The sequence below is a fragment of the Lithobates pipiens genome, unplaced genomic scaffold (genome assembly GCF_037356315.1).
Source record: "Lithobates pipiens isolate NorthernLeopardFrog02 unplaced genomic scaffold, aLitPip1_a1.2 Scaffold_3, whole genome shotgun sequence".
Taxonomy (NCBI): domain Eukaryota; kingdom Metazoa; phylum Chordata; class Amphibia; order Anura; family Ranidae; genus Lithobates; species Lithobates pipiens.
In genome coordinates, this window is record NW_027507790.1 from 240,508,960 (window position 1) to 240,523,149 (window position 14,190).

General features: G+C 42.9%; 1 protein-coding gene across 1 annotated transcript in view; it reads right to left on the minus strand.

Annotated features, from left to right (window-relative positions):
* The window catches only part of ST8SIA3 (ST8 alpha-N-acetyl-neuraminide alpha-2,8-sialyltransferase 3), an 84,087-nt gene that overhangs the window by 22,002 nt on the left and 47,895 nt on the right, over window positions 1-14,190 (minus strand). The window contains exon 3 of the mRNA XM_077462961.1: window positions 6,974-7,531. Within this exon, the coding sequence (XP_077319087.1) occupies window positions 6,974-7,531 (558 nt within the window). The remainder of the gene's footprint in view (window positions 1-6,973; window positions 7,532-14,190) is intronic.

Here is a 14,190-nt window from a genome sequence, read left to right on the forward strand (position 1 = left end):
TGTACGAGTGGAAGGGACTCAGGGAATGTCTGTGGGTTGGGGGTGCAAATTACTTGCCTTGGGTGCTGACAACCCACGCTCCAAAAATTATTTTACTGTTAGGGATCCCCACAACTTGGGAAAATTGATAAAGGAGTCACGGCACTAGAAGAGTTGATAACCACTGATGTAGAATATTTGTTCAATACAAAAAAAATATATATTCACAAATTCATTAAAAAAGAAAAAGAAAAAAATCCTAAAAAAAAAGTTATTCAGGTCCAACAAAGTTATAAAGCTGTTTATTTGGAGGTAGATCCTTGCAGCACTGTCTTGATACCATTCAAAGTGTCTCTATGTATGCTGCTACTGTTTGCTCTCAGCAGGTCACTGCAGAGGAAAGACCTCCATATGACCATAATGCCAGTGCACAACAGCAGCCAATGGATGCCACAGATAATTTCATCCAGCAACTTTCTGCTTGTCAGGCTTGTGGAGCGCCGTGCGCTCTCCCTAAGGTGCTCTGTGTGTGGCTAACTGATTTGTGCTCGACACCAAATGCATGGGGACCTATGGATCAAGACATTAGCAAACAGGCTGTTGGCAGATAAAGATTCCACAAAAACAATAAATCGCTTTCTGTAAAATAGTAAATTTGTGTGTGCTGCCCATGTTTCTTGTATTTGCATGCCGCGATGCGCATGACCAAGCTGTATACGCGTTTAGCATTGAAACTACATTTTTCACTGAGCAGAGTCTTGGCAAAAACACCTCTAAACCTTTCTTTTGTCACATTTAAAGTGTGAGAAGCGATTTTCAAGGTGTGAAGACAATTAGACTAACACAAAAGAGTAAAAAGCTTCCTGCTCCTGCAAGCCGTTTTGGACAATTTTAAGCAAAATCCCCGTCTGTAATTGTCAACAGGTTCAGCTTGTGAGAACCATTAACCTATCTATGTGTTATGTTTACAAAGACATTTTCAAGATCACATTTTTTTTTTAACATAACAAAACACTTTTTACACATTAAAAGTGAAATACTTTCAAGGTGCGGAGATTGTTAAGCCAGAAGAATGAGCATGGTGACTTTTTTTATCATTTGAATTTGGCAGAGAAGACCAGAACCCTGAAGAAAAATACTATTCTATATAATAAAATTATACTAAGCATCAATCTATTTTATGTTCAGAGTAATAACAGAATTACACAATATTCTTATCATAACGTAGCAGATTTGTTTACAGGAACATTGGTGGTTATTTATGAAAGGCAAGTCCACTTTGCTCTACAAGTACAAACTACAAGTGCAAAGTGCACTTGACATTACACTGAAAGTGGACTTGGAAGTAAAGTCGCTGTAGATCTGAGGGGGACATGCAAGGAAAATAAAAAACAGCATTTTAACTTGCACATGATTGGACAATAAAATCAGCAGAGCTTCCACTCATTTCAGATCTACCCCTCAGATTTACAGCGACTGCACTTGTAGTTTGCACTTGTAGTGCAAACTGGACTTGCCTTTTGTAAATAACCCCCATTGATGGGTTACATTATCCAGTTGAAATATATAAGAGATAAAAACATAGGGCTACCGGCGACCAGTAGGTGGCTAGATTTCAAGTGGTCATACCGGGATGATGGGTGCAACTGCAGACATCACTCAGTACCGTATTTTTAGAGCCAGCGGTCGGCTCTCTTGTAAAAGCAATCCTGGAAGCTAATTAGCCACTGGTATTTCTTTTACAAGCAATGGATCTCCCGCTTCTGCCGGCTGATCGGAGAGCCGAACAGCTATTTACCATGACTTGACATCACTTCCTGTTTACCTGGATGCAAATGGCGCCATTTTCAAAAATCGAAAGCATTCAATCACACGATCTTGGTGTTATGATTGCTTTTAAGAACAGAAGAGGTGTTTGGGGTCTTATAGACCCCCAGATCTCTCTGTAAAGAGTACCTATCGCATGCCTATTGCTGTCACAAGCAATACAAGTGATTAACCTGATTCGGACTGGCCCACGCACATTTACTGCGGCCGTTCTGTGCAGAATCACGTGTGGGTACATGATTATGTACATCTGGGTCTGGGGCGTCCACGTGTGCCCTCAGCGACCTGCTCCCGCTGTGATTGGATACAGCGGGAGCCAATCAGCGGGTTCTGCGATCGTTCGAGGCACAGACAAAACAACGACCTGCCTAGGTAAAAGGATCACCGTACTGTGAGAAGGGAAGGCTGTGATCTTGTGAAACACAGATCTCTGCTTTCCCACAGTACAAGCACCTCCCTCACAGTAACAGAGCACTCTCTAGGAACACACTTAACCCTTTGATTGCCCCTGATGTTAACCCCTTCTTTGCCAGTGTCACTGGTACAGTGACAGTGCATATTTTTTAGCACAGATCCCTGTAATAATGTCACTGGTCCCCAAAAAGTGTCAGTTCGGTGTCCGATTTTGTCTGCCACAATATTGCAGTCCCACTATAAGTTGTTAATCGCTGCCATTACTATGAAAAAATAAAAATAAATAAAAATTCCATAAATCTATCCCACAGTTTGTAAACACCATAAATTTTACGCAAACCAATCAATATACGCTTATTGGGATTTTTTTTTACTAAACATATGCAGCAGAATACATATTGGCCTAAATTGATGAATAATTAGTTTTTTTACATTTTTTTATTGGATGTGTTTTGTGGCAGAAAGTAGAAAATATTGTTTTTATTTCAAAAGTGTCCGTCTTTTTTTGTTTAAAGCGCAAAAAATTATAAAAAAAAAAACAGAGGTGATCAAACGCCACCAAAAGAAAGGGGAAATAAGGACATACATTTTATTTGGGTACAGCGTTTGGACCTTGCTTTGTGCACTGGTCCAAATCATTGGGTGGAGGGGGGATTATGGTGTGGGGTTGTTATTCAGGGGTTGGACTTGGCTCCTTAGTTCCAGTGAAGGGATCTCTTAAGGTGTCAGCATACCAAGACATTTTGGACAATTTCATGCTCCAACTTTGTGGGAACAGTTTGGGTATGGCCCCTTCCGGTAATCGGTATCGGTACTTAAAAAAGTGGTATACGTGCAACCCTAGTGTGCGTGTAAAGGCAGTGTCCCAATATTTCTGGTAATATAATGTGTGCACATGTATGTATATATATATTCTCTTAATACGTTGTAGTACATTACACTGTGACACACTCAAAATCTGCTTCTGTCACTCATTCACATGGGCCTCCTGCAACTCTTTTATTTAAAACATATTTTTTTCTAAATAGAGAAATGATCTGGGAAGCATAAACAAACCTTGTACTTCCTGGGGCAATTTCTCCCCACATGTGTTTAGATGCCTTTAGAGCAGAGATATGCAAGTCCCATGAGGCATAGCAAGACTCTGACAGCCACAAGCATGACACCCAGAGGCAGAGGCATGATGGGACTTGTAGTTTTGCAACAGCTGGGGGTCCGCTAATTGCATATCCCTGCTTTAGAGTATCTAATCTTCCCCTGGATACACAAAATTCTGTTGTCTCTAAATACAGCTAAACTGAATGAACATGAATGCAAGTATACACACAGTGTGCACATTACATGTGTGCACATTATGGGGTTGATTTAATAAAGGCAAATAGACTTTGCAAAGTGCAGTTGCCCTCTGTAAATGCAGTTGCTCCAGAACTAAGTAAATGAGGTAAGGCTCCACTTTGCAAAGGATACCCAATCACATGCAAGGAAAATGAAAACAAAAAAATTTTTTTTGCTTGCACATGATTGGATGATGGCAGTCATCAGAGCTTCTTCTCATTTACTAATCTCTGGAGCAGCTGCACTTGCAGAGGGCAACTGCACTTTGCAAAGTGCAAAGTCTATTTGCCTTTAGTAAATCAACCCCTATGTGTTTAGAAATGTTCTATAAACACATATAAATGCATGCTTGTGTGAATAAGGCCTATGGGATCATTTATAAATATAAACTGCATTAACCAGCCGCCAGTAATAGATCAGTGTAGCAGTGATCTATTGCTGCAAGGCAGAGCAGGACAGAACTGCACCCCGGGCCTCTGGACTAACAAAAATGCCATGACATCTTATGTGACATCACTTCCTACTGTATGTAAACACACGGATAGGCAGATGACTGCGTGTCTTTTGGGCGTAATGTATGCTTATCTGTAGATATCATGACAATTAAGTACGTTAATATGGGGGGTTATTTACTAAAGGCAAATCCACTTTGCACTACAAATGCACTTGAAATTGCACTGAAAGTGCAGTCGCTATAAATCTGAGGGGAAGATCTGAAATGAGGGGAAGCTCTGCTGATTTTATTATCCAATCATGTGTGAGCTAAAATGCTGTTTTTTTATTTTCCTTGCATGTCCCCCTCAGATCTACAGCGACTTTACTTCCAAGTGCACTTTCAGTGTAATTTCAAGTGCGCTTTGCACTTCTAGTGCAAAGTGGATTTGCCTTTCATAAATAACCCCCAAGGTTTTGCTTTTTTCAGTGGAATTTCAGGCAAATATTAAAACCATCCAGTGCTCAGTACATACAGATTATTAGACTACTTTATTATATGTCCATGTCTCAAAACAATAGCTATAACTTCAATGTTACCTGTTGATTCTGCCAGTTTGCAGTCCTCATAATGATTTCTGGCTTAGGGCCGACTAGGCTATCTGGCTACCTTTGAATTCTATCTAGTCACAGTGTTGTTGGCCATCGGTATCTTCCTCACCTAATTGTTCATTCGTGATGACCTTGCACTCTTCCTCTATTGTGGTGATTCCTCCTGTGGTCATTGTGGGCATCCGGAATCACAAGGCCCTGCTCCCAGTACTCTGTTATATAATACACTCCGATTGCCCTCCTTTGGTCAGGCCCCTTTCCCCCTGTATACACACCCATACATGATGATATAGTGTGCTGAAGAGAGAGGCATGCTGGGAAATGTTGCCCCAGCACTGCGGATAGGACTACATTTCTTCTCCCACTGCCCCATTCAATGCACAGCATAGAGGGCATAGAAGGCCATATGACCACCACTTCTTGGATCAAAAGACACACAAACTGCTTTAAAGAAAAAAACGGCACAGATCCGCATGCCAAGAAATATCATTTACATACACGTTTTTTACATGGCTTTACATGATATCTGTTATTTGCCTAAAATATTGCTTTAAAGCAGTCTACCATAAAAAAAATAATGGAATGGCCCTCGGCAGTGTTATGCTATAATGTGCTAGTGTGTACTGCATACCGGCACATTATGGCAGACTTACCTTTAAAACAGAGCCCTCCTGAGCTGCATTGTCACTGCTGCCAGAACTCCTATCTTCACCCGTTCTTCCATTCCACGTTCATGCTCTCTGGCCATTTGAATGGCTGGCCCGTGATGATGTCACTCCTGCACATGGGAGTCATTGTGGCACGACACTCTGCATTCAGGGTACACTCAGTGGCTATAGCCGATGTGAATATGTCCTAAACGTGGCATGTTTAGGAGATATTCACTGTACCTACAGGAGACTAGACAAGACTTGCTATAAGCGTATCTGTAGATACAAGTTTTATATAAGACTACTGCTTTCACTTTTTTTTTTACTGTATCTTTTTGCCTCATGCTTTTTGTGGGTGCGTTTCCTCAATAGCTTTGCCAGTGTCCAATCACCTGAAGGTATCAACCTATAACCCAGGGTCTATGAATACTCAGCTTGTGTCCTGTACTGTATGGTTACCATCTTGCCGCCCAGGCAATGCATACGTGCGCTGACTAAGAGGGTGGGCTGTAACGCCCACATGCTGCACATCTAGGGCTGGCAGAGCTTTCTGCGCTGAGGGCACACTCATACCGAGCTCCCATGCCCAGTGGCTGAGCCTTCAAAGACAGTTTTCCATCAGTACTAATCAATCGGGAGTCAAGAGGACCGGCTCTCAATCACGTGACCCCTGCAGGTCTGCTGTTAGAAATCATGGGGCCCCATGCTGCCTAGCTGACAGAACAGTGAACTAAGCCTAACAGGCGGCTCCAGCCACTTAAACAAACCACTCATTCATTCAACAAGAATGCCTGTGAGAATGAGCCCTTAAAGTGTTACTAAACCCACAACAGTAAAATCAGTGTGTACATGCAGTAAAGCATGCTTGTTATACTCACTGTGGATCCTAAGGGGTTAATCCTCTGCATTGTGTAAAAAGACTGTTCAATCCTGCCTTCTCCGATCCTCCCCTTCTTCCACTGAAGTCCTGATATTTACAGAGCCTTGGGGATAAGCTGCACATGCTCAGTTTGGTGTTTATTGCTATAGAGTTTTTTTTCTTGGGAGAGTGCATGTGATCAGCACAGGGCCAATCAGCATTGTCCAGACAGAGGGTCAGGGGTCCTGCATTCTCATAGGGCAATTGTGGGAGAGTGAAAACTCCTTCTACAAGCCTTAACCAGACACTAATAGAAGTCACAAGACTGCTATAACTGCTGATGAAAAATGGTATTTAGCAGTTCATATTTACTAAAATTATTTCAGTTACATGTTCTATTATAGTGAATGCAGGGTCCTGGGTTTAGTAACACTTTAATTACATTTTTTTTTTATTGTTTACAGCCCTGTGGGGGTTGGTGAAATATCAGAGGTCTAAACAGACACCTAATGTCTCAATTTTGGGACAGAGAAAGAGATTGAGGACACAGATTCCTCAATCCTTTTTCTGCAGTCTTAGCTGCATGGTGAATGAACAGAAAGCACTCTGTACAGATGTTCCTGTTCATTCACAAATTGAAGCATTGTTACTACAGGGATGGCCACATGGGGCTTGGTTCCAGTAATTTCACCCATTCCTCCTGCTTTGGCCACTCCTGTTGAACTTATGGGGCCTGGACCTATACATAAGGGCAGATGCTACCGCCTTATCAGCAGCCCCGGACCCATGTGACAGACAATTACAATGGTCACATAAAGAGGTTACGATACATGGTAGCATTCTAAAACAGAAGCATGTTTCATACCTGTTGACATGTTGCATGATATTTCCAGGCCATGCCAGCTGGACTTTTAGCTGATCTCGATGTTCAACAAAGAAGTCCACCAATGTTCTTGTAACTGTAGCAGAAGTATGGAAGAAAAATGCCGGGATCCACAATATGGCCCCATCGAGCTTTTTTAAGTTCAAGAAGAAGTTGTTCCGGTCCTGTATGGTCAAAAGATTATTGTAATATTTCTCGAGAATACTGGGGTTAAAAGTAGTCAAGTTGGTCTTTCTGCCGACATCCTTATAGAAAGCTTCTGTTGGAGCAAAGTTACATCGAAAGACAAAATCGGCGTTGTCTATTTCTGCTCCGCACTGGCTTTCTGTCAGGATGCCGCTGTTTCCGATGACCGCGCAAATGTTGTAATGTTTGTTCATGATGGGCGAGCTCTCCGGCAGAAGGGATCGGAAGTTATTGCTGATGGAAAAGACGTATTTATGACTGGAATAGTCGTAATGCATCAACTGCCCAGTTCGTACGGTATTCTTGGTCAAAGAAAAATTTCGGATTACATCCACATTCTGGAGAATTTCTCGCCTAACAAATGGCAGAACGGAAAAAAATATATATCACTCCCAGTTATGTTATCACACGTTAATGAAGAAAAAACTGCAATTAAAGTTTAATATCCAGGGATACACTATATGGCAAAATGCCTGTAGACCACTGACCATCACACCTATTTCTATATGGGCAAAAGTACTTCTTCACATTGGACCATTTTCGAGTTCATGCCCTTTTAATGAAGGTTACTCAAAGGTGTAACTAGAACCATGAAGGGCCCCCCTGACACCTGGCTGGGGCCCTTCCCTCTGATCCTGGTGTTGGAATGCCAGGGCCCGGTTGCAAGTGTGACTTTTGCAACCCTGGTAGTTCTGCCACTAGTGTCAGTAGTTTTTTCTTTGTTATTTAATTATTATTTTTTTTAATACAATTTTATTTTTTTAACAGTTTTTTGCAGAAGCCCTGTTGGGGCCTTCATGAGATATCAAGGGTCTGAACAGACCTCTTTTCAACCTTTGAGACAGTGAAAGGAGAATGAGGACAGAGCCCTCAACCTCCATCTTTGGAGCCTCAGCTATTGAGAATGAATGGACAGAAATAGCTCTGTACAGAGCTTCACATTCATTCACAAACTGAAGCATAGTAAACACTGTCTATTATGCTTCAGTTATGAATGGACACGGGAGCAGCCAGTACTGATCACTCACTGTGTCCATTCAGAAAAGGAAGGGGCAGATAATGACATGTAACCTGTAGTTCCCAATATACTTTCCGCTCACTTACCATTATATATTAGTATTATGCATTACAGTTACCCCTTCGGGTTCAAGATTCTACACTACAGTGCTAGAAGGGCGATCCTTTTCTTGTATCTATTTTCCACACGTGGTTTTTGGTTGCCCTGCCTTCCTGCTGCTTGGTCACCTCCTCTGCTCCCGGGGGGGGGGGGGGGGGTAATACCCATCCCCTGGTGCCTCCCATTATCAAGAATATCATCACTTACCTTTTACTACAATTCTACTTATTTACTCATAGGTAAGAGTGTTTGAACCAGAGTTTCTGCTCCCTCTCTTCCTATTGTAATTAATTACCATTTTATTATTCCTTATAGGTATTCCCTGTTTAGCAGCTCCTGATGAGTGGACAAACTACCACGAAACATGTTGAGCATTCATACTTGATGTCATGTCACAGCTATCATGTGCATACCATGGGTTTTGATTGTTTGAGTCATCAATTTTATTTATTATAACTTTGGTTATAGCTATGTTGGGTATACTGCTGATGCTACTATTATTAATCATGTGCTACAGTGTCTACTATACTACAAATTTTACTATGATGTGATAGACCAATCATGTTTTATCTATTTTGTACCATATCTATTGTTTCAATATTTGTATTATCTATTGCATTGTGCCCCTACTGGCTATCAAATAAATATTAATTATACTTATAATGAATGACTCATTCTGCCCTAGTTGTTATGTTTCACATAAAGTCCCACTGCCCCGTCTGCCCCTATTTCCCGTTCTTTTCAATCGATTAGGGATGGAGACCAATGTACCGGATGGTCATGGCCTCATATAAAGTCCCACCTATTTTCTTTTTCAAGATAACAACATATTTACTGACCCCTTCTCCACTCTCTATACAGACACATCCCCCGCAGCAGCTGGCGGAGAGGGGATGCCAGCAGAGCAACAGGGGGGGGGGGGGGTGTAAGAGGAACACACAGGAGCAGCAGAAAGAAGCTGGATAGGAGGGGTGGGTGGGGGCAACATATAGAGGAACCAATCCCCTCCACTTTCCTCCTGCAGCCTGTGAGTGCCTGCGGGAGAAAGAGGAGGAGAAGCAGGCATGCAGCCGCTGCAGGAGGAGCGGGATCGGTCCAGTAATGCTGAAAAACTCCCAGAGATGGCATTATCCCATCCTGTCTTCTTGCTAGGATGTTGCTAAGACATCTCCACTCTGTTGCAGTAGCTCCGAGCTCAGGGACAATGGACCACACAAGTATGGGGCTTTAAGTGCTTGCTTCTGTGATGGTGGGGACAAGCAGTAATGTCCGGGATTGTCTTAGCAACATGGTAGGATGGGATGATGCCATCTCTGGGAGTTTTTCAGTCAGGGTTCAGGAGGTACAGTATGTAAAGTATAGTACAGTATGTAAATGGCCTATGCATTATCCTACTTTAGTTAAAGCTGCACCATTTATTTTTATCTACAGATGACCCTTAGCTGCATAGACCGTTTTTGGTAATGGCAAACTCACCCCTTAAAAGAGAAAAAAGAAAAAACAAGGTAAAATGTCAATTCAATTGCATGATCTCATTTTCTGGCAGGTGTCTTTCAAAGCAGAACTCCAGACAAAATGCTGTTTGCTTCTATTTCCTTCCCTGTCTCTATTACTAATGCCGCGTACACACGGGCGGACTGTATGGCGTACTTAGTCCGTCGTACAATCCGACGGACAGTCCGTCATACTTTCGACTGAACGGACTTGACCACACACGGATACCCAAACAGTCCGTCGAAAGCTTGCGCGATGACGTGTACAGCACGTACGACGGGACTAGAAATAGGAAGTCCAATACACAGCAAAGCACCCTTCCGCCGTGTAAATCCTTTCTGGGCATGCGCCATTCTTAGTCCGTCGAACTAGCCTACTGACGAGCGGATTGTCCGCTGAAACCAAAGTATGACGGACAGAATTTCGAAAAATCCGAAATACTTAGTACGCCAGACTGCACGCTGAAAAAGTCAGCTGAAGCCCACACACGAGCGGACTGTCCGCTGAAATGTGTTTCGACGGACTAAGTACGCCATACAGTCCGCCCGTGTGTACGCGGCATAAGGCACACAAACATTCCGATCGGTTCCGCCTGTAAGTTTTTCAGGAGGACATGATTGGAACCTCCATTCTTCTTCTATGGAGAGGCGGGTGTAAACAAACATGTGTCCGTTTACACCTGCTGACATCCAATCTGATCTGCCAAAAAGAAACGTATGGGGATCCATTCTCTTTTCGTCCAGCAGATCAGACGGCAGTCTGGTGTAGATGGACAGGCGGTCCATCTACACCAGCCCTCAACCTCCATCTTTGGAGCCTCAGCTATTGAGAATGAATGGACAGAAATAGCTCTGTACAGAGCTTCACATTCATTCACAAACTGAAGCATAGTAAACACTGTCTATTATGCTTCAGTTATGAATGGACACGGGAGCAGCCAGTACTAATCACTCACTGTGTCCATTCAAAAAAGGAAGGGGCAGATAATGACATGTAACCTGTAGTTCCCAATATACTTTCCGCTCACTTACCATTATATATTAGTATTATGCATTACAGTTACCCCTTCGGGTTCAAGATTCTACACTACAGTGCTAGAAGGGCGATCCTTTTCTTGTATCTATTTTTCACATGTGGTTTTTGGTTGCCCTGCCTTGCTGCTGCTTGGTCACCTCCTCTGCTCCCGGGGGGGCATCCCCTGGTGCCTCCCATTATCAAGAATATCATCACTTACCTTTTACTACAATTCTACTTATTCTACTTATTTACTCATAGGTAAGAGTCTTTGAACCAGAGTTTCTGCTCCCTCTCTTCCTATTGTAATTAATTACCATTTTATTATTCCTTATAGGTATTCCCTGTTTAGCAGCTCCTGATGAGTGGACAAACTACCACGAAACATGTTGAGCATTCATACTTGATGTCATGTCACAGCTATCATGCGCATACCATGGGTTTTGATTGTTTGAGTCATCAATTTTATTTAATATAACTTTGGTTATAGCTATGTTGGGTATACTGCTGATGCTACTATTATTAATGATGTGCTACAGTGTCTACTATGCTACTAATTTTACTATGATGTGATAGACCAATCATGTTTTGTCTATTTTGTACCATATCTATTGTTTCAATATTTGTATTATCTATTGCATTGTGCCCCTACTGGCTATCAAATAAATATTAATTATACTTATAATGAATTACTCATTCTGCCCTAGTTGTTATGTTTCACATAAAGTCCCACTGCCCCGTCTGCCCCTATTTCCCGTTCTTTTCAATCGATTAGGGATGGAGACTAATGTACCGGATGGTCATGGCCTCATATAATGTCCCACCTATTTTCTTTTTCAAGATAACAACATATTTACTGACCCCTTCTCCACTCTCTATACAGACACATCCCCCGAAGCAGCTGGCGGAGAGGGGATGCCAGCAGAGCAACAGGGGGGGGGGGGGTGTAAGAGGAACACACAGGGGCAGCAGAAAGAAGCTGGATAGGAGGGGTGGGGGGGCAACATATAGAGGAACCAATCCCCTCCACTTTCCTTCTGCAGCCTCTGAGTGCCTGCGGGAGAAAGAGGAGGAGAAAAAGGTATACAGCCGCTGCAGGAGGAAAGTGGGGGGGATCGGTTCCTCTATACAGTATGCCACCCTGCCGCCCCTCCTATCTAGGTGTACAGGGGACCTGCATGGGCCCCTCGGAGCAATGGGGCCGGGCTGCAATTGCAACCCCTGTAGTTACGCATATGACAATACTGTTACATTTATTATACAGCCAAAACTTTTTTTTCACTTTGGATCAAGTAGGGGAGAGTTAAATGCAGAGTTTTTGTTACCATTTGTGTCGGCTTGTAGTCTTCAATGAACTGCAAGGGCACTAATGAGCACCCTTATAGTCTACTGATATATCCTCCAGCTTTCTTGCCAGTAGAGGTATGGGCAAGAAAGCTGGAGGATATGTTTGCAGGGGCTGGACATTGCACCCCGTGATCCATCACTGATCAAAAGGTGCGATGCTCTGCAGGCTCTTGTGCAAGAAATAATGAATGCACATTTTCTTGCCTGCATAAATATTTGCATGTATTATTTATTGCAGAAAGGCAAACGTATCCTTTAGTGTTATTGCTACAATTCTCTCTGTTATAATAAATGCTGTGCCCCAATGTATGTGTTTAGTAAAAAATCCACCGGTAAATACCTTATTTAGTGCTGCTCGATGTTTGCGTGACTGACCGCCTCTCTCCTCTCCAGGCCTCATAGCAAAGCGGGCGGGAGCCGAGAAACCCACACTCATGCCGGTTGGGAGGCGGAGCGGAGTGGAGGAGAGAGGCAGCCAGTCACGTGAGCGCCACTATAAAATAAGGTATTTATCAGTGGATTTTTTACAAAACCCATATGTACACATACACTGGGGCACAGCATTGATTATAACAGAGGGGATTGTAGCAACAACACTAACTTATGATACCAGCAGGAAGAGATGGGTTGGCATTGGTACCAATCAGATAGGCAGGCGGGGGGTGGGGTCAGAGGAGAGCTGCAGATGACGGGGCACATAAACTGACCACCATGGTGTCGGGGTTCAACTGCCATGATAAAACGTGGTCAGTTTACAGGGGGGAGGGCAGAACCAGGCAGGATCAGCCAGGTATTTTAGGTGAAAGAAAGGGCCAAATTACACAGCACAAGCACTGTGCTGTATAATATGCTTTAAGGTAACAGGATCCATTTTTTTTCATTTATTTTTAGGGTAACGAACACTTTAAAGCTATGGCATACAAAGACATCTTAGACAATTATTCACCTCCTCCATCATTGTGGTAAAAGTTTGGGGAAGGTCTTTTCCTGTTCCAGAATGTAAAAGCCAGCTCCATAAATACATGGGTTTATGCGTTGGTGTGGAGGAAGTTGAGTAGCCTACATAGAAACCTCACCTCAACCCTATTGAACACCTTTGGAATAAACTGCCTCTGGTTTTGCAATGGGATTTCCCAAAAGCAGCTCATCAAGGTGTGATGGTCCAGTGTTGACAAACATTTAGCCACACACTGTATAGGCAGCTGTACTTATGAGCAAATCTTCACTTTTTCCTGTTAACATTGAGTTTTAAGTCAGAAAGGTTTAATATGCCCTTGCTATAGGTGCAGACCATTTATGTAATTCCCGAAGCCTGACTGAAAAACTCCCAGAGATGGCATTATCCCATCCTGTCTTCTTGCTAGGATGTTGCTAAGACATCTCCACTCTGTTGCAGTAGCTCCGAGCTCAGGGACAATGGACCACACAAGTATGGGGCTTTAAGTGCTTGCTTCTGTGATGGTGGGGACAAGCAGTAATGTCCGGGATTGTCTTAGCAACATGGTAGGATGGGATGATGCCATCTCTGGGAGTTTTTCAGTCAGGGTTCAGGAGGTACAGTATGTAAAGTATAGTACAGTATGTAAATGGCCTATGCATTATCCTACTTTAGTTAAAGCTGCACCATTTATTTTTATCTACAGATGACCCTTAGCTGCATAGACCGTTTTTGGTAATGGCAAACTCACCCCTTAAAAGAGAAAAAAGAAAAAACAAGGTAAAATGTCAATTCAATTGCATGATCTCATTTTCTGGCAGGTGTCTTTCAAAGCAGAACTCCAGACAAAATGCTGTTTGCTTCTATTTCCTTCCCTGTCTCTATTACTAATGCCGCGTACACACGGGCGGACTGTATGGCGTACTTAGTCCGTCGTACAATCCGACGGACAGTCCGTCATACTTTCGACTGAACGGACTTGACCACACACGGATACCCAAACAGTCCGTCGAAAGCTTGCGCGATGACGTGTACAGCACGTACGACGGGACTAGAAATAGGAAGTCCAATACACAGCAATGCACCCTTCCGCCGTGTAAATCC